Source organism: Benincasa hispida, chromosome 4 (assembly GCF_027475165.1).
Source record: "Benincasa hispida cultivar pf3 chromosome 4, pf3_genome.v1.1, whole genome shotgun sequence".
In the NCBI taxonomy this organism is placed as follows: domain Eukaryota; kingdom Viridiplantae; phylum Streptophyta; class Magnoliopsida; order Cucurbitales; family Cucurbitaceae; genus Benincasa; species Benincasa hispida.
Window position 1 is genome coordinate 21,771,458 of NC_143481.1, and position 22,625 is coordinate 21,794,082.

The window sequence follows — 22,625 nt, forward strand, 5'->3', positions numbered from 1 at the left end:
AAAATGCGGTTATTACAGTTTTAAGATAGTTCTTACCCAAAAACAACGTAAAATATTATTCTAAATATCATACCACTAATGAATAAATAGAGGTAGTACTAAATTTTTTTAGATTTTTTTTTTTTTTTTTTTTTTTTTTTTGGAATTGGAAGGGTGGAGTTAATGTATGGCCTAAAAGTTCTTAAACACATCGACTTAGGATTAAAAATATATTAATATCATAACTTATTAATTCTTTACGTCGTGAGTTCTAACTCTTGAAACTTGATAAATCTACTCTTCGCCTCAAATGTCTCTTTAATGTCGTTTGGTCCTAAACCATCCAAGTTCGAGACTTTATAAGCCTAAAATTATTAAATTTGTAGTTGTTTAGTTTGAATTTTACTATGTAACAATTTAGTTCTTATATTTCAAAATCCATAACAATTTAGTCCCTACTCTAGAAATTAGTGTTAAGATTTAATGAAATTTATTGCATGAATAAAACAATAAACTAATAAAAGACTAAATATATTTATAAAATATAAAGTCTACATTGTAAAATAAGAAAAAAAAAAATATAATTTTTTTATGTTAGGGATTAAATTGTTACAAATTTAAAAGTATAATGACTCATTGTTACATATAAATCAAATTTCAAAGACCAAATTGTTACTTTAATCAAAATTTAGGGACCAAAAGTGTTTCTTAACCCCTTTTATTAAGGGGAAAAAAACGCAACCGCAACCCTATAAATTGTTAGGTTTGAAAATATATTTTTTTTGTTTAAAAAAATTCTACTCTATTTTAGATATTTAAGAGAGAAAAAAACTCAAGGAACAAAATTTGTATATAATTTTCAAAACAAGATATAATATAAAAAGTTTTTCGACTCAAACTTTTAAATTTTTGGTATATTATATTAGAAAATAATTAATTGAAATACAAGAATAATTTTATACAAGCAAAGTAATAGAAACTTGTTTCTATACTTTGAAGTTTAATAGATCTTGAACTTAACTCCTAATACTAGTTTTTTTCTTTTTTTTTATAAATAAAATTTTTTTTTGTAGATTGATTACAATCAATATCCAATGATAACTATAATAAGCAAGAATTTTGAAATATTAGTACGCGTATAATGAAAATTAAAAATAACTAAAGAACTTGTATTTATTTACCCTGTGTTATATGGAATAAGAACTAATCAGTAGAAGAAATTCAGGCTTTAATGTCGGTTGAAAGATAGTGTTATTAAAACCCTTTAATGTTGGTTTTAAAATGACATTAAAGGGCTTCAATAACACCAATAACACAGCCTTCAATGTCCGTTGCCGACATTGAAAGTCTTTAATATCGATTACAACCGACATTGAAAGTCTTCAAATTTTTTACTATAAATTTCATATTATATGTTATGGTATGAATTAATATTAATAATTAACCAAATTTAATAAAAATTAAGTATGATGGATTAAATTTAATATCTTTTAAATGTATAGACTAAAATTAGGTAGACCATAAACATCATTAAATTTTTAAAACATCGGATAAATAATGTATTGTAAATTAAAGAATGAATTACTCAACTCAAAGTTGGAAAAGAACTAATTGTTCTAGTTTAATGGTAATCGACATACATTTTTTTTAGGTTGGAAGTACAAATCCACGTCTCTTCTTAATTATATATTTTTTTTTACTAGAAAAATTTTATTGATTGACAATCATAGTTAAATTATATTTTAAGAAAACTAAAGTAGACTGCAAGAGGCTAAAAGTCTAGAAAAATAAATTGTTTTGTCTCCATACACTAGCTTTCAGCTCAGCTAAGTTGGTTAGGTTAAATGTTTTTTTTTAAACTTAATTAGTCTTTTAATAAATCTTAAATTTAGTTATACAACGTTTGAAATGAGTTAAATAACAGTAATAATCATCATCATAAAAAAAACAAACGTAAATAAGTTTTAAAATTTTATAATAAAAGATAATGACAAGAAAATCAAGGTTAAATTATAAATTTAATTCCAATAATTTGAAGAAAGTTAAAATTTAGTTCATATGATTTATATTTATAATATCTTCTATATATTTTGATAAATTCCTCCTATAGTCCTAGACCATTTAAGAGTAGTTTATCAAACTATAAAAACTAAATATCTAATTTTAAAATCTATAAAAAGTAAAATTTAAAAATATACGAACCAAAATGACATTTTAACGTAAAATTTATCAACACTTAGAAAATTTACTACTTCAATTCATTTATTTACATAAATGAATCAAATAACCAATTTTAATGTCATTTTTAAGTTTCATATCATTTACAATTTAAAATTTTAATTATACGCATTGTTTCTTATTGTGTATTGGCTTTTCCTTCTTTTTTTCTTTTTTTTTTTTTTCCTCTTTTTTTCTCCCTAATCTTTCCTTTCAAGTGAAGCAATCAATGTAACTTTCAATAATTTTTTTAAAAAAAAATAAGTAAAGAAGAAAGAAAAAATATCTAAAAGAGGAGCAATTGATATATAGAAATGAAAACCTTATCCAATGTCTCCAATAATATTTTCTTCCTTAGATCCAATACAATGTTTCTTGCAAATTTGAAATAGATAAATAAATATCAAATTCAATGAATTATAGGATGGGGCCCACCTCACTTAGTCTCCACTGCTGTTGCTGTCTGCCACGTTATCAAATTACTGACATTTTTTTCCCCACTTTTTTTGTCTCTCTGTTTTTTCACATGTATAATGTATTATATGAGCAAGAAAAACCTTTTTTGTTTTCAAGTATTAAGTTTAGTTTCTATCTAAAGTATGTTATATTTTAAATTTTTATATATTTTTTTAATTTGACTTCAATTTAGCCTATAAATTTTATAATATTAAGATCTTATTTCATAATCATTTTGTTTTTTTAAAATTGAGCAGATTTCCTCCTTCATTTCTTATAATAATTTATATTTATTTATAAATACAATTATTGAATTCTCAGCAAATTTCAAATTCTAAAAATAAATTTTTAAAATTCACTTTTTTTTTAGTTTCCAAATTTTGACTTGATTTTTTAAATCATTGGCAAAAAGAAAATAACAAAAAAAGAAATTTGGAGACGAAAGTAGTGTCTATAAGTTTAGTTTTCAAAAATAAAAAATTAAAAAAACAAATGGTTACTAAACCAAGCTTAAATTTCTTATTTTTAAGTTTTGAGTTTTGTTCAATGGTCCCTATAAAACTTATACTTATAACTTCAATTTTTCACTCAATGCTCACTTTTAATTTTGGCCTTGATATTTATAAATTAATTTAAAAATAGTTATGATGTAACATTTTAAAATTAATTTTAATAATAATGAAAAATAGTGAAACTTGATTAATTACAATTCTTTTAAGTTAATTAATAGAGATGGTTAATATTAAAGATTGGAAGTAAGTATTTAATTGAAACATCAAAATTAAAAGTATCTTGAAGTCTATGAATCAAACTGAAACATAATTCAAAGTAAAATGTAATATTCGAAACCCTAAATTGAAATGAAGTTCAAAACTTACAACTTAAAAATATAATATTTTAAAATCTAAGGATCGGATAAAAACTAAATAAACAGAAATGGGAGACTAAAAAGGAATTTTTACATACATATAGAAAGATATCGTCGTCAATTCAAATATAAAATCAATTAATATAGCATCAATTATCGTCACAAAATTTGTTTGTTTGATTCCGTACTCTTACCGTTATTATTTTTTTCTAAAAGGAATAATTAATATTGTTCGTCTAGTAAAACAATCATAATTACACTCAAATATCCATTTCATTTATATATATATATACACAAAAGTTGCAACATTAATCCAAATATCATATCAAATTTAAAATTTGAGATCTACCAAAATAATGAGTTTTATATGTAGTTATAATTTTTTCTTCAATTATGTTCTTTTATTTAGTTTTGTGTATGAGCAAAATTAATATATTATATATGATATAAAATAATATATAATTCAAGTCACATACAAGTTAATCATTTTAATTAAAATAAAATTAGCCTATAAACAACTTGGTAATATATTAACTCGAGGATATTTCTAGAAATTAAACATTTTCATATACATAAATCTATAAAATAAACAAAATATTTATTTAATATTATCGGGCATAAGATTCTTATAAACAAATCCTACAAAATAAATAAAATTATAGAGAATTCACATATTTAAATAGTCATAAAACTTTATTCTTAAATATCTAAAATAGTCAAATTAAATATCCTAGTTGTCTCAAAATAAACCTTCTCAAAAAGTATAGTTGAAATTTATTGATACTAAATTACTTTGTGCCTACAACATTATAGGAGAGTGAAAAGGTAACAAGGGGCCAAGTATCATTCTTTAACAAGGGCAGAGTATTCGGCATCCATTGCATCTTTCCACTGCGGTGTTTTGAGTGCATCAATAACACGAGTAGGTTATGTTGTTGACCAATCCCTTGAAGGTTTAGTGAGTAGTATTCTAGGTTTGAAGATGCTTGCTTTCCCACGAGTTATCATTGGGCGTGTGGGAAATGGAAAAGGAGGCATTGGTGTGACTGTTGTTGCAGGTAAGTTAGTAGTCGCAGAAGAAGGTGTTTGATAAGGAGAGGCATTGGTTTGTAAACTAGATGTGGACTGAGGAGTGTTGGGATGATTTGGTGGAGAAGGGGTTGGATGTGGGTTGTGTGTGTGTGTGGGGGGGGGGGGGGGGGGGGGGGGACACTGATAGTGTTGGAGTATTGGTGGATGAGAAATTGGTTGTGACTTGTATGGGAGGAGAATAGGTCAGGGACACATCTTGATGATATCAAGGAACAGGGCTGGGTAAGGGTAGGGAAGGCACAACAGGTTGAACCATAGGGACTATGGGTAGTCAAGATGTAGGAGCAGACTATTGTATAGGGTTTTGTCGTGCTGCTGTAAAACTGAACTTAAAGGGAAAATCAAGCTCATTAAAGATAACATGTCTAGAAATAAAGACTCGTCCAGACTCATTCAAACATTTATAACCTTTATTATGCAAGCTAGGTCCAAGGTAAACACATTTTTCTGTACGATAATTAAATTTGTGGGTTTTATATGGTTTCAGACAAGGAAAGCAAGCACAACCAAACACTTTTAGAGATTCAAAGTCCAGCTTTTTATTTAGAAGGAGTTCAAGTGGAGACTTACCTTGAAGTACCATGGTTGGTAAGCCATTTATGATGTAAGTAGCATACACAAAGGAATCCCACCAATGATGAAGGGGAATGGAAGCTTGAGCAAGCATTGTGAGGCCTTTTTCAACAACATCCCTATGCCTTCTTTCAGTTCTTCCATTTTGTGCATATGTATAGGGACAAGAAAATCTGGAAATAGTGCCCTGTTGTCCACAGAACTGATGAACCTTGACATATTCACCCCCACTGTTATATTGGAGCATTTTGATAGTACTGTCAAACGGTCTTTTAATCATGGTAGTGAAGTGTTAATAAGCACTCTTCAACCTAATGGATAGATCCAAGTATATCGACTGTAATCATCAACAAATATAACATAGTATGTATAACCATCAGTAGATAATATTGGTGCAGGCCCCCATAAGTCCGTGTGAACTAAATCAAACAACTTAGTGGCTCGAGACTTAAAGTTAGGAAAAGCAAGAGAGTGAAACTTGCCATATTGACAGAAATCACAAAACTGAATATCTTCATTGATGATAGTAGGAAGATTACATTGCTTTAAAACTAACTCGTGTTCTTAAAGAGGGATGACCAGGACGTTTATGCCACATACTTTTAGACACCTGACTTGAACTAGATAAGGTTAAGGCAAACAAACTATTATTTTTGTGCACTGACTACTTCTTACCAGACTTCTTCAAGAGACCTCCACTAGAGCAAACTTGTACATCTCTCAGTTGGTAAATATCATCTCTAAGTTGCCTCTTCAGTATGATTAGCCCCGTATCTTTATCCTTGATAAGACAAAAGTCATCATGAAACTCAATAAATATGTTATTATCTTTAGTAAGCTTGGATACACTTACTAAATTTTTGGCAATATTGGGTACACACAACATAACCTTTATTACTAGATAAATAAGCATCACCAATATGAGAAATGTTAAGGCTGACACCATTTGCAATAACAACAAATTCCTTACCTCCATACTCATTGGCATTCCCAAGATTACCATAGTCAGCTGTTACATGACTCGAGGCTCCAATGTCAACATACCAACTTAAATCAATGAGTGTTTCAGGACTTGCAGTGAAAGGATGAGAACTTTGTGAGGTTGCTAAGACTGATTGATTTTGAGGAGTTCCCCTATTTTCCTGTGAATTAAAGTTGTTTCTGTTGGGGTTTGTACCCTAAAGTCTCGTGTCCAGTAGTTTGTAAACAATTTTGTACAAATACTTGTGATGTATGATATAAATGATATTTACTTCACTACTTGACTTTGCACATTTAGATATTTTTCATTTTACCACAAACCAATAAACTTAATATCCTTGGTTATCTGTATGTAACTTAAGCATGTATGTAGTGACATACAAGTGGATCATGTCTTGAGTGATAACCAAAATGACCTGTAGTATATGGATATAGAAGGGAAACCTTATCATGGTAACGCTATGAATGCGACCCGCTTTGTGGAATGGTCACAAATGTTCTGACTTGTCACAGATGATCTGATCCTAATCATTCGTGTAGGGCACATGCGAGCAAGGGCGTCCTATACAAAGAGTTTGTATAAGACCTGACTATGAAGTTCTAACGTCTCGTTATATAACACCGTTCATAATTGAGACTTCACTTCACTAGGATGACCAAAGGTAACATGGCCTCAATTTTGAGTGAGTTGGGAACTTCTGCCATTGAGGGTGGTCTTTTGATTTGCATGGGTGCGAGTGGCCAGAATGTCGACTCAAACCTACCATTTTGGGGATTCGTCTGATTTGGGAGTTAGAAACTCAAATACACAAGATGGAATTCACTCCTTCCCCGAGGCAGGGGTAAGTAGATAGATAGCTCCCTTAAGGGCTGATTCTAGGGCTTGAACAATGTGGCACCACACACCTTCTCATGGCCCGAAAGGTGTTCACACATAGTAAGACTATGTTGTATTGTTCATTAGAGGGATCAGTGGTACTTAAGGAGGAAGATGTAATTACAGGGGCAAAACGGTAAATTGGTCTGCTGTAATTACGAGTATTTGTGAAGGGTCATCGTACTTATGATTGGTTATATCTAATGGACATAGAAATATATCTATGGCAAGAAGAGTTCAACTGTCGGTCTTTAGTGGAATGCCTGACAGTTAACAGATGGTGGATATCATGACTAAAGAGTTTAATCAACTATTCACGTACCGTTGGAGCTTCGAGCCATAGGTCCATAAGGTCCCCTTGGTAGTTTGGATACAAGTTAAGAATCATTTTTTGGGTTAGTTTGAAATGTTCAAATGGATAAGAGGGAGTTCAATTATATATGATATAATTGATAAGAGGGAATTAAATATGATATAATTAACTTTATATGTGAGATACATTAATTTGGAGAAAATTGGATATAAATATGATTTATATCTAGTAGAGGAAAATATTATATTTAATATATGATATTAATTATATGTTATGAATATGATAAGATCACATTCATTGGACAGTTATAAAGGAAATAGGAAGGCGCCTCTTCTGTTCTAAATAATAGATGAGTGCATTATAAATAGCAGACAGTGTGTTGATCTCGGGGCGTATGGACATTGTGAAAAATATAGTATCATCGTTTAGAAAATCAGTGCCTATACGATACTGATTGCACGATCGCTTACATATACGATGTTGCTAAGCGATCGCATACCGATTACACCGTCATGCACTATTATCTAAACGATAGTTTACCTTTTTCCTAAGCGATTGTTTAGCTCCCAGTATTTACTAAACGATCATATAGACGATCGCTTAGTTTTTCCTACGTGATCATTTGGACGATCACTCACCCTTTTCCTACACGAGACGCTCGTTTACCTTTTCCTAGACGATTGTTTAGACGATCGCTTATTTTTTCCTACACGATCATATACTTCACCTAAATGATCAAGCATTTTGTCTATGCGATAGACTACCGCATCTCTCACTTGCTTGATCATTGTGTATTGTCTCTCTTTCTCCTTCCCTCTACCAAATCCGAACAAAGCTCACACTTTGGATTCTCACTCCAAGAATACTAAAGGCTCTGAGTGGTGTTGTCTTCTCCGTTTCCTTTTGTCTGAGTGGTGATTGTTCGAGGTAGACGGTTGGGCTTCAGACTCGCTGTGAAGAAGAAATCTTCATTTGGTATGATGTCTTGATCTCTTTAGCATTAGGAAAGTATATTTGAATGTATATGCGGTAATTCTATCATAATGAATTGGAAAGATCTACTTCCGCTTATAGGTACTCTTGAATAAGAGTTCCTTCAACTTCCTCCTTTGTTTTGTGAAAAATTTGGTGGTGTTAGTTCTTTGTTGTAACGTCCATAACAATAGTGTGACCAAGTCGACCACACACCTGACACATTGGCTTGTTGCCTCTGCCTCTACCTCGTCCTCTATTACTTCCACCTTGCTGACTTCCATTGTTATTAGTTGCATTCTGAGACTTTTGGTTGTTGTTGATAAAAGGTCCCTTGGAGTTGGCTACATTAACAATGGCATTATGACTGAATCCCACAGAGGTTTTTTGTACAGCTTGATGTTCTAGGCGTTTCTCAAATAGGAGCAACTCAGATTGCATATCAAGCCAAGACACTTATGCTTTATTCTGAATTGTGGCCACCAGAGCATTGTACTCTTCATCCAGACCTAAGAGAACCTGTGACACCAAAGCTCTCGTAGAAATCGGACTACCAGCTTATTCAAGGTTATCAGAATTGTTCTTTATAATTCTTAAATATTCTTCCATTTTTAGATTACCTTTGCGAGTAGATTGGAAACTTGCCCGAGATAGTCTTCTTCTACACGAGATCATACTCCAAATAGCTGCTGAATGCTGTCCCGCAGGTCTTTCGCACACGCACACCCCATTACTTGAACGGCAACTTTAGGGGGTCATTGAGTTGTACAACCAGCTGAGTAAGAGTTGGTCGACAACCATCCACGCTTCATATTGAGGATTTACCTCAGGAAACAAAGTAAGCTCCAACACTCCCACTTGAGCTTCCTTCAGACGTGGATGCTCCAGCAGCAGCTTCACTAATGCCAACATTTACAGCTCCCACAGTGTTCAACTCTCCTCCCATAGACGTTTGAAGATACATCGAGGGACAAGTCTTCTAGCCGGTCAGATGACCTTCAAGCTTGTAGCTCCTCATAATAGGTAGGGCAAGATTCTTCCACCGCAGGAAATTACTTCGATCCAATTTTTATCGAGGTGATTTGGTTCAGAAGTTTGTTTAAGGGAGAGCTATTAAACATGGTGCTGCTAAGGTTAAAAGGGGAGTTGTCATTGATATTAATGTTGGCCATAATAGCTCTGATACCAAGTTAAAGCAGAAAACGAAGAGACAGGGGACAACTTTAATGAAGAAGACGAAAAGGCTGAAGAATTCTCTGTGAATCAATGATTATTATTCAACCAATACATTCAGTTTTATACAATAAGAGCCTTAGCATATTTGGGCAAAAACAATAATGAATAAGGAATGACTTAGAGTTATAAGTGGCAACTAAAGAGAGGTGGTCCTCACACCATCAGATTATTCTCTAACCAATTTCTGTTAGCCACATATGCAATCCACTCAGCTGTTGATTATGTTGGATTGAGGTGTCAGATGACCTTGCTATTGCTGACATGGTCATCTTTAGCTTCTCCTTAATAATCATTCCTAACGATTTAACATTAGAGTAAAATTAATAATGAACTTTTTACAACGATTATTAATTTAATTTGGTCCATAATTTCGATAGAGTTTTCATGGGACTTAACTTCAATTTTTTCAATAGTTTTAAATTTTCAATGAGACCCTTATGACTTTGACATATAGTTTCAATTTCGTTCCCATAATTTAGTTAAATATATATTTTTTAGAATACGTGATATTATTATACAACAACAAGGGGGATCCCACAGCTCGGGATCAAGGCATCAAAGCAACAAAGCACAGACAAAAACAGGGCAACAAAATCAAAACAAAGCCAACAAGATAAGACTAGAACAAAACCAATACATAAACGCAAACTCGCAAACCACCAGGGAGAAAGCCAAAGAAAAGAATCCAAAACCCTACAAACTAGGGACAACAGCAAAACAAAGAACAACGGAAAGTTCAAAAAGAAAAAACATCCGTAAACACACTAGATAAGACCAAGAAGGTCAATCCGCCAGGAAGCAGCACGAGCACGAATCGTAGAGACCATAAGGTGAACCAGAGCAGACACCGACCTCAGTCGACCTCCATGTAACCGCCGATTACACTCCTGCTAGATGTAGTATATGGAAGCACACCAGAAAACACGGAACAACTTACTATGTACCCCCTTATCCAACCCCACTCGGCACAACCAACTCAACTCTACATCCCAACCCGCTACCCAATGCGACGAACCCAACTAACATAGCACATCAGACCACACCTCTTTCCCAAACCCACATTCAAAGAATAAATCATCCCGCGACTCCACGCCTCCCCCACACAGAAGACACCCGCCTCTGACAACACACCCCAACTCCTCAACCAATCTCGCGTACCCAACCTGTCCCTTATAGCTAACCACGCACAGAAGAAGTGACGTAGAATACCACCCCCGCCCACAAAATACTAGCCCAAGGCACCCTAGGACGATGAGGACGCAAACTCTCCCACGCACTAGCGATAGAAACCAACCACTAGCATCCGACACTCAAATCCAATAATCCTCCCCCTCACTCTAGGCCCAACTGCCTGAATAAGACCTCGGATCTCAAGCAGCTCCCAAGACACAGTGAGAGACCTGTAATTTAGTAAAATATTGCAACCTAACAAATTTCTCCAATAAATAATAATAATAATAATAAAGAGGACAAAAGGAACTATTAGTTTGACTAAATCATGGGAACTAAAATAAAAAAGTTAAAGATTTTCAATTGAAATTATGCCAAAACTATATAGAGGGGAAGTTAAAACTCTTATTTAAAAATCGATATATTTAATTTTCACGGTTTATTTAGGGCGTTTAAGAATAAATTGGACCATTCCACCAAAATTTAGGAAAAGTAAAAGTGGAAGCTTGTTCTCCCTCCAATAATAGGAATTTCACTAACAAATTCAGTAGATATAGTTAAAGACTTTTTTTGCGGAGGTTTTTTCTGTTCAATTTCCATTTAAAAATACACATAAATACCTTTTGAAAAAAACAAAAACCCTTTTCACGAGGAAAATAAGAAAATGGGGTTGTGGGAAATTGGTGACTACCTAATGCCACCAGTTTTAGCGATAGACCAGCTGAGATCGGTTGCTTGTTGAATTTGTAATTTCTTTTCTTTTCTTTCCTTTTTTTTTAAAAAAAATAAAAATTGTAAATTAAAAATCATTTTTTTTCTTTTTGTTAAATCAATTACCTCTTAATTACTTTGGTTTACTTTCTAAACTTTTAAAAATATCTGATATAGCCTCGAAGTTTTAATTTAATCGAAATAAATTTAAGATCCCTAAACTTTCAGATAAGTAACAATTTAGTCTCTGAATTTTTATATCGTAACAATTTAGTTCTTATATATTAGAATTTATAATGATTTGGTCCATATTGTAGAAATTAGTATTAAGGTTTTTATGAGATTTATTGCATCAATAAACTGATAAATTAATTAGAGACTCGATATTATTACAAACTACAAAATCTACATCATTAAATAATAAAAATTGACATCTAATTTTGATGTTTTTTTTATCACATTAGAAACTAAATTATTGTAAATTTGAAAGTACAGGGACTAAATCGTTACAAATCAAAGTTTAAAAAATAAATTATTGTTTTCAGAAAGATTATGGACTAAAATTTATGACTTTCAATTTTATGTTTTACCATTTCCTAAAGTTTGAAAATTTTGAAAGGTTAAAAAGTGTATTTTTTGAGAAACTGTGAAAAATAGCACGTTAGATTTTTATCTTACAAAACTAGTACACTTTTTGAAAATTTGCTCGAGATGGACTACCAAGAATTAGTTAAGGCCCCACTTGGTAACCATTTTTTTTTTTTTTAAATTAAGCCTATTAACATTATTTCTACCTCCAAATTTATTCTTTTACTATCTACTTTTCACGAATGGTTTAAAAAACCAAACCAGATTTTGAAAACTAAAAAAATAGTTTTCAAAAAGTTGTTTTATTTTTGGAATTTGGCTGAGAATCTAACCATTGTACTTAAAAAAGATGCAAATCAGTATAAGAAATGTAGATGATAGACTTAATTTTAAAAACAAAAATAAAAAACAAAATGGTTACCAAACAGACTTAAAAAATCAACTTTTTTCAATTTATCCATTGTTTTGGGACTTCTCGATACACGTTACCTGATTACACATCGAGCTATGCTTTTTCTTTTTTCTTTTTTTTAATCTTCTCAAATCTTATACTATTTTCAAATTTTCTCCAAATTTAGTTATGTTTACTGAATATTATATAAAATTATTATGAAAATTTTCAAATATCTAATACAATTTATGTTTTCATAATTTTATGAATTTCCAAAATTCCAAATGCGTTTTTCAATTATCAAATTAGATTTTCCAAATTGATTCAACATTTTTAAATTTTGAGATAGAATAATTTTTTCAAAAAATTAGATAAGATTTGGGATATATATAGAATCTTAGTGTTAATCATGTCCGAGATTCCACTGAGAAAGCTCAAATATATGAATTTCGGTGTTAATTATCCCTAGGATTTCATCGAGAAAGCTAAATATATAGAATATCAGTGTTATTTTGTCTGAGATTAACATCAAGATGCACATAATCTCGATATATAATCTGACGAGAGGTATCGAGAAAACCTCAAACAATCGATAAGTTGGAAAAAAATTGATTTTTTAACTAAAATCTCAAGATCGATCTCGTCAAAGATAGATTGAGAAAAACTATTTTTACTAGATTTAAAAAAAATATATGCTAATTTTGTAAGATAAAAACTTAAACATGTTATTTTATTTTTTTATAATTTTCGGTGTTTTTTTCTCTCGGATACTTTTTCTTTTTCAAATTAACCTTTCAAAAAATCACCACATACCTGTGTTGCACAATTCCAAAATTGCCCTTTATCAATTTATGTTATGTTCATATGATATTTAATAATTTCTCTAACGTCAACCAACTAATTGTAATACTCATATGAATAGTTAACCTTTAGAATTATGTTTGATACATAACTTTTATTTAATTTTTTTAGTTTTTAAAATTTTAAAATGATACAAATTATCATTTTTATTTCGTATCTAATAGATCTTTAAACTTTAAGGAAAAAAAAATCTAATAAATTTCTAAACTTTTAATTTTGAATCTAATTTCTAAAATCCATATTCTCTAATATCATTTTCATGCCCGCCCTTGATCTCATTTAAATCTTTGTTACCTACAAAAAATGAAATTGAATTTTACAAGATTTTCACTTAGAATTACATTTATACAAAGATGGTTATAGTTTGAACCCTTTTCACTTTTAATAAGCTAATTTAAAAGAATACAACAGGTGAGATATTTTTGTTAGAAGAGAAAAAAGTGTAATTTTCTAATGATGTTGTGCATGTGGCCCAATTATTTCCTTTTGGAATTATAGATCTAAAACATCAGAAGAGCTTTGTTGAAGACCTTAATCAACAAGCAAAATATATACATATTGAGTTTGTTAGATCCATACCATAAATCCAAGGGTCCACAAAATCTACTTGTATTTTTTCAGAATTCTACACTTCATCAAGGTTATCAAAGTAATTACACACACAAAATTTATTTTCCAAATTTCAAATACTCGAACCACATTTAATAGTTTTAAAAAAGCAATAATTTAGTTCTTAAACTTTAATGGATAACAATTAATCTCTATATCTTCACTTTTATAACAATTTAACAATTCAACCTATTTCATGAACAACAATTTTAAAATTAATGACATTTCTTACATATATTTATAATATACAAATACTACATTTTTCTTTCTATTACAACAAGTGAGGTATATAGAGGAACTTAAACCTCCAACCTCAAGAGACATAGTACCTGTCAATAACCGTCAGGTGTGTAAGTACTAAGTTATTATATAATAAAATTTAGGGAAAATATCGATTCACACCGGAGACTTTATGGGAGTTGTATCAAATTAAACCTAAATTAATAATTGTATTAATTTAAACCACGAACTCAAATATAATTAAAAGATAGAAATCGATCCACTTATAAGAATTAAGAAGTTAAATTTGAAAATATTATACGTTTTGTACGATATTTTTCGAACAAAATCTAAAAGAGGGTATTAATTGATATATTTATAAAATTTATGGTTTAAATTGATATACATAAAATTAAGAGGGTCTAAAAGTAAAATGGTTATGAATTAAAGTTGTGAGACTAAATTGTGAAGTAAATTTTTAAAAGGTATATAATAGAATTTTCAAATTCAAAAAAGAAAAAAGAAAAGTGAATGCTTTATTTTAGGTGTCCGCTTGTCCCCTTCAAACGCAAACCAACCTATTCTCTCTCTTGTTTAAGAGCCATAATTTTCTAGTGTTCTCTCTTAGCCACTTACTCTCTCTCTCTCTCTCTCACTATTTTTTCTTCTCTCATTTTTCCCCCAAATTTCCCCTCCAAAAGAAAAAAAAAAAAAAAACCCAAAGAAAAAAAGAAAAAAAGAAAAAAAAAAGAGAAAATTTTGTAATTCCCACACACCCAAATGGAAGCTCCTGAATATTTCCAGATCAATGGGTACTGTTCCCAATTCTCAACGCACTCCTCCTCCGACACCGACACTACCACCGCCACCGCCACTGCCGGACCGGAGCATTTCATCGTGGAAGAGCTTCTGGATTTCTCCAACGACGATGACGGCGTAGTTGGCGACGGTGGAGGATTGTTTTACAATACTAACAATGGGAATAATAATAACAATAATTCAACGGAATCTTCCGCCGTTACGGTGATTGAGAGTTGCAATTCGTCGTCGTTTTCAGGTTGTGAACCAAACTCGTCGTTTTTTGAAGACATTAGTGGCTCTAATTTAGCCGACGCTCATTTCTCCAGCGAACTCTGCGTTCCGGTAATCCCCCCCTCATTTTTCTTCAAAACGATGAGTTTTGCGCTCTCTCTCTTCCCCCCCTTTTTCTTTCATTACCCAACCACCATCACGAACTTTTCTTTTCTGGATTTCTTACCTTTTTTTCCTTTTTCCTTTTTCCTTAATATTTTGTTTTGAAGGATTTTCAATATAATTTTTTTTCTTTTTAATGAGAAAATTTAAATGTTGCATTATATATATATTTTTCGGTGTGTGTTTTCTTTTTTAATTGTAAGCTTAAAGTTTTTACCTTATTTGTATATAAATGATTACTATTTCTTTTTGGTATTGGTCTTTGTTTTTTTCTTTTAAAACAAATATTGGTACTTTGAAAATTAACTTGTTAATAAAATTTGTATTATTAACATATTTGTACGTAGGAAGATGTCACTTGGATACCACTGGAAAGAAGTGGATTCTGTTGATGCTTAGTTAACTTTCACGTGTCTAAGTAGAATTAAGTGATAATTTTGTGTCGTTGAACGTAAATTGCAAATACTACTCTTAAAGTATGGCGATATTGATAATTATAGTCTCAAATTTTTAATTGTAAAAATTAAGTGCTTATGTAAGCGTGTAAATTGAACTCTTAAACTTATATAACTGTAGAAATTATAATAATGGTGTAAGTTTGAAAGTACAATTTTTATCATTTGGAATACAATATCTACAATTATTGTAAATTTGAGAAGTCCAATTTTAACATCAGTAAAAGTTTGAGGATTTAATTTTTATAATTGAAAGTTTGAAAGTGTAATTGCAATTACTATTTTTTTTTCAATTTGCTCTTTTATGTTATTATTAAAGTTTAACAATTATTTATCTGTTTAATATGAAATGGTTGGTTGCAAACTTTTTTATACTTTATAAGTAAAATGGAATACTAAAAGAAAAAAGTAAAATGGTCAATGGATAAAAACCAAATGGAAAATTATCTAAAATGCTAGAAACCCTTTCGTATATTTATTTAGCAATAATTTTTAATAGATATTTAAATACAGTTTTAACGCTCATTTTTAAAATTTATTGTTTTTTTATGGAAAAAAATTATAATTGTTCTTAACGTCAAATAAACCAGTTCATTTTTGTAATTTTCTTAGCAAATTTTTTTTTAAGATAGTAAAAAATAATATTTCAATAATTTTTCGACAAAATTGCAACGGGACAACTCTTTTCTATTTCTTTTTTTTTTTTTTTTAATTCTCTATGTAATGAAATCCTCAAAAACATATGTAATGAATATTATTATTATTATTATTAAAATATTTGTTTTTTATTTTATTTTTTGTACAGTACGACGATTTAGCTGAGTTGGAATGGCTTTCACATTTCGTAGAGGAATCATTTTCCAGTGAGGACATGCAAAAGTTGGAACTAATCTCCGGAGTCAAAGTCAGATCAGACGAACCCACCAATTCCCGACAACCCACCGCCACCCGAAACGCCGCCGCAATTTTCAAACCCGATATCGTTTCGGTTCCGGCAAAAGCCCGTAGCAAACGCTCACGCGCCGTCCCATCCAATTGGAACAACTCCCGCCTCCTTCCTCTTTCTCCAACCACCGAACCCGAAATTACCGCCACAGCCGGACCACCCCACCCCATAAAAAAAAACCCTCCCAAGGCCGCGACAGCCAAGAAGAAGGACAGCCCGGAGGTCGGAGTGTCATCCGGCGAGGGGCGGAAGTGCATGCACTGCGCCACCGACAAGACGCCGCAGTGGCGGACCGGCCCAATGGGCCCGAAAACGCTGTGTAACGCTTGCGGCGTTCGCTACAAATCCGGTCGCCTGGTGCCGGAGTACCGCCCCGCCGCTAGCCCCACCTTCGTTTTAACCAAACACTCCAATTCTCACCGGAAAGTTTTGGAGCTCCGGCGGCAGAAGGAGCTTCTTAGAGCCCAACAACAGCAACAACAACATTTGCTTTTGGATCATCATCAAGATATGATCTTTGATGCATCCAACGGTGATGATTATCTCATTCATCAACATATGGGCCCTGATTTCCGGCAGCTGATCTGACCGCCGCCCGCCGCCGCTAGGGGTAGAGTTCGGCCAATCTGATTCATTTTGGGTTTTTTCCCCCTGAAATTTTTAGATGATTTTGTTCGAAGTTCTAACATTTTGATTTTGATTTTTCTCTTCCCATAGACATTGTTTTTAATTGTCTGGAGAACAAGAAACAAATTACAAATGATGAAAAATAGTTGTTTGATTAATTAAAGAAAACATTAAATCCACATTGTTTGGTATATGATAGGGAGGATCTTGAAAAATGTGATTCATGATTTTAAAAATTGAAATTTAGTTCATAGGATTGGATGAAGTTTTGATAAGTACTCTCTAGTAAAATTAGAGGTGAACATGGGTAGGTCGGAGTTAATTTGCTGATCAAATCGTCATCGAACCGACTATGATCGGTTTAGTAAATGTTTAAATCAAACTTGATTGTCGAGGAGTAAAAGTCAATCGGTCAATTTTATTCTTTAATCTTTTATTTTTTTCATTATTCGATTTGGAATTTTTTCAAATCGACAATGATCAACTCTTCTCTTTCTCCAACCGATAGACTTTGGTTTAGTTAGTCGGTTCGATTTCTCGGTCTATCATACTCACTCTACCATGAATTATTTATGAGATTTTTTATTAAAAATATATGAATTAAATTCTAATTACAAAATACAAGAATTAAAATTAAATTTTATCGAAATAAAATCTAATCAAAACAACATTTTAGTTTTTATAATTGGAAACTTATTTTATTTAACCTACGGACTTTTAAATATTTAGATTTAATATTTTTTATGTAATTGTTATCGATTGTTTCCATATATATATATAAAAGGTCTATTTCATATTGCTAAAATTTTAGAAGTAAAACTATCATTATTATTTAATCTCGATTTCTATTAAGTTTAATTTTGAATCATTAAATTTTAGATTTATTGATAGGAACATATATTAAATATGAACCTTAAAAAATATATGAATTAAAATAAAATAAAACTCCAATTGTTGTTTTTAACCAAATATATATAGTTGTTTCATTTTGAACTTTATAGGAAGCCATGCTAAATTGTAATTTTGTAGTTTATTTCTTCAAATTTTCCAACATTCAATTATATCATATTAAACACTTTATGCACTATTTTTATGTTCTAGAAAAGAGAGCATTGGCATGGAATTAAGTGAAAATTTTGCAGTAGTATCCCTGAGGGATTTTTTTTTTCCAATGAAGTCCTTTCCCTTCGGGATCAATACTCAGCACATGCACAGTTCGAGTTTACTAACGGTTTATTATTTTTATTTTTTCTTTTCTCTCTCAAATAAAAAAGTTACTCATTAAACTATATTTATTAGGTTTAAAAATCATTTTAATCCTTATAGTATATATTTTTTGTTTCATTTTAGTATTTTTAATAAATCTTAAAATTAGTTTCTATAATTAAATGGTTCAAAAAAAGAGAAAATGATATTATAAAAAAAAAAGTTTAAGTTGTTTTCAAATATAAAAAAATGAATCAAGATAATTACAAATATAACAAAATTTTATTGTTTATCTGCGATAGACCGTGATAAACTACTATATGTGTCATGATAACTAATAGACACAGATAGTAGTCTATCGATAATAATTTGCTATTATTTGTAAATATTTTCAACAGTTTTATCATTTAAAATAATTTTCCTTGTATTATTAAAATAGTAACTTTCTTTTGCATGTAAATTATTATTATTATTTAACTAATTCTGATAAGGTTTTTTTTGTTGAAAACATAGGGACTAAATTTAAATTTTATTAACATAAAGATTAAAAGAGACCGAAATCCAAATTATAGAGACTAAAATGATATTATGACCTATTATTATTATTATAATACTTTGTTACATCCATCTCCCTGCACTCTCAATCACAAAGGAACACAAACAATTAAAAAAATTATCTTTTTGAAAAAAAAAAATCTGTCACGTAATAACTTGTGATTTGATACTTGAATGAATTGTACAAGTAGACATCAAATATTTTCTTCTTTTTATTATTTAATATAAATATTTGTGATTTAAAAACAATTAATTTCAATATCAACTTGGAGCGAGAACTATACACGTAGGGGTTTTTTTTCCCTTTAGCATATTAGGTAATACATTCAATTTTTTTTTTTTTTTTTTTTTTTTATATTTTTATATTTTTTCTTTTTATTAAATTTTTACTAAACGTCCTTATTGTTGGTAAATACAATTAAAAATCAAACGCAACATGATATTTATAATTGCGACTTAAGAAAAACTTTATCGGTTGAGCACAAATGCTTTTATGTTCCATAAGCGGAAGATTTTTCATACTTAATTAATAATTAATATAATATGTTTTAACAATATATATTATAATGAAATAGTACTAAAGAGGTTACTTGGTTAAATAAAAAAAAATGAAATTTAATATCTTCTTTATTTATAAATTAAAAAAAAAAAAAAAAAACTCCAAAGCTAATGTTTGTATTTGATATTTATTTTAGTATTTAAAATTGTAGTTTTTCTTTTCATCTTTTCTTCATAATAGGTTTCATCATCTTTACTAAATAAACAGATTACCAAATTTCAAAACTAAAATTAGATTTTAAGAATTATTCTTGAATTTTGAAATCATTATTAAGAAGTTTTTAACACATAAAGAAGTTCACATGTTGAAGTAATGTTTATTAACTTAATTTTTAAATTTCAAAAGTCACGAACTTAAGATCTTGTTTGATAGTTATTTAGATCCTGTTTGATCATTGGTTTTTTATTTTAAAAATTAAGCCTATAGATACTACTTGTACTTTCAAATTTCTTTATTTGTTATCTTGATTTAAAAAACCAAGCCAAAATTTGAAAACTAAACAAAGTATTTTTAAAAAAATTGTTTTTGTTTTTGGAATTTAGTTAGGAATTCAACCAATGTCCTTAAGAAAATGCAAATCATTGTTAAAAATAGGGAAGAAATAGATTTAATTTTCAAAAACTAGAATAAAAAACAAAATGGTTAATAAATGGAGTCATTGTTGGTTTTTTTTTTTTAATTGTGTTTTCTTTTTCACACAATATCTTTATTATAGTTTCATCCTTCCTAAGAAAGTATTGAATTCACAACAAAGATCTAAAAAAAAAATAATAACTATTTTTTTTTTTTTTAAAAAAATGGACATTGATTTTGAAAACATTTATCAAATATTAAAAAAAAAAAATTTAAAAAAAAATCTATAGATAGAAATAGTGTGTCATAAGTTTTAATTTTTTTTAAAAAAATCAAATAATTATCAAATAAGATTAATCTACTTCATTTTTTTCTCCCTTATTTTTCAAGTTAAATTTGTTATATTTGTGTAATAAATTTTAATAAGAAAAACATGATTGATGATTGAAAAAAATCAAGTATTAGAAATATTTGGTTTTCATGATGTAAATTTGGACTCCCAAAATTCAAACTCATACAAGAGTTGAATCTAGCTTATAATATGATAATTACATGAGAAATAAAAATAAAAGTAGTAAGCAATAATATCGCAAAAACAATATATTAAAATTCTGACAATTACAAAAAAAAAAAAAAAAAAAAAAAAGGAAAGAAAATAAAAACATAATAAAAATAAAATAAAAAAGCAAAGTCTACGGTGAGATCACATGCCCATATTTTTAAACTTTTCTAAGTGCTTCCTTTTCTTATGTATAATTTTCTCATTACTGACACTGACACATTACATCTTCACTATTTTCTCTCTTCTTAACCAAATACATATTTTAATTCAGATAAATAAATAAACCTTTGGGGTATTTTTACTTTATATAAAGTGTATAGGGGGAAATAATAATATTCCTTTTTTCCCCTCCAAATTTGATCTATGAAGTTTGTCTTTATTGAAGGGCTATTATTTTAAATTTCTAAGATGGGATCAAGTAAATTAAGAAATGAATTGATCAATCAAATTGAAAGAAAATCTCTCAACAAATCACCTAATTTAATTTAAAATTGTTGAATCAGATCAACTTTTTATTAAATGGGGTGGGTATGTATTGGTTCATTAGGTTAGTCCTTTTTTATTTGTATTTTTATTTTGTTGAAATGTAACTTATCAAATGCAAGAAGATGGGAGTTTTATATAAAAGGATAATGAGTATATAAGATATTAGAAATATAAATATGAGAGAAGTGATTTGGATAGGTATTCCTTTTTTTTTTTTTTAAGAAGAAAAAAACTTCATTAAGCCTCTTGGACATAGGAATAAACAATGTCCTTATTTACGAGAGAAATTACCTAATTGGGAAAATTATTACACCAAATACTAGAAAGTCTATAACATCTAGCACTCTAGCAACTTCATGAGCAACTAAATTCAAGTTTCTGCTTACATTGAGAAAAAAATATTACATTAAAATTCTTAGCCAAAAATGAAGTTTCTTCAATCAAGCATTGAACTTCACTTAGGGACGTTGATCTACCAATAATCAAATTGACAACCTCAAGGCAATTTGATTCCAAAATTAATTTTGAAAACCCCATTTGTCATGTAATTTTTAAACCTTCAATAATAGCCATCAATTCTGTCATTGGAGGATCAAGAAAAAATTTCAAACAATTAAGAGCTAAGTGTAACGTCCCACAAAAAAACGTTCTTCAAATCGCGCCACTAAGGAACATGAGACTCCATAGCATGGCCAAGAGGGAGTTAAGACCCATCAGAAGGTATCTCAAAGATAGGCAAGGCCGACATGACTGCCTTGGTCAGGGTGCCCACATGCCCAGGTGAAGGCATACGAGGGCGTGGCAAGGCAACACGGCAAAACAGGTGCCAAGGACAGCGCCTATATGCGCCAACGTGTGTGCAGCCAAGCACGCGCACGCCCAGGAGAGGCAAGGCCTTATAAGAGGCCAAAGGAACTCACAAACGCGCGACCAAGCACGCGCCCTTGTCCGGAGTGTGTGAGACGCCCACAAGTGATAATTCCCATGCGATAGGTGCACACGCCCCCTTGTACGCACCTCACAGATGCAGATGCCCAGGCGTGTGCACAACACCGCACACACATGCCCTAAGCCTGCAGCAATCCTTGTGCACACGCCCACGACCAGACGCTTTGGGAAGACATGGGAAGACGTACGACTATCCTAGACGGTCTTGGAAGCTTCTAGAAGGCACGAAACATGGCCTAACTACTTGTCTAAGGCTAAGACAGTCCCAGTCGGTCCTAGAAGCCACGAGACAGCACTAGCACCCATAAGAAGTATCCAGACACATCTAAAAGCCTCTGGACAGCCCCACATTGTGCTGAAAGGGCCTAGATAGTCCCACACAGCCACGAAAATCTCTCAAA

At 30.6% G+C, this 22,625-nt stretch overlaps 1 protein-coding gene across 1 annotated transcript; it reads left to right on the top strand.

Annotated features, from left to right (window-relative positions):
* Positions 1-14,739: 14,739 nt before the first annotated feature.
* LOC120076523 (GATA transcription factor 12-like) lies at positions 14,740-17,489 on the top strand. Its single transcript, XM_039030378.2, has 2 exons — positions 14,740-15,256; positions 16,568-17,489. The coding sequence occupies exons 1-2, from the start codon at positions 14,894-14,896 to the stop codon at positions 17,294-17,296; spliced, it is 1,092 nt and encodes a 363-aa protein (XP_038886306.2). The 5' UTR covers positions 14,740-14,893; the 3' UTR covers positions 17,297-17,489.
* The last annotated feature ends 5,136 nt before the right edge of the window (positions 17,490-22,625 follow it).

Excerpts from the sequence above, each read along its gene's own strand:
- LOC120076523 (XM_039030378.2), top strand. The coding sequence starts at position 14,894 with ATGGAAGCTCCTGAATATTTCCAGATCAATGGGTACTGTTCCCAATTC. Across the intron at positions 15,257-16,567 it reads CCAGCGAACTCTGCGTTCCG|TACGACGATTTAGCTGAGTT; the intron begins GTAATCCCCCCC and ends TTTTTTGTACAG.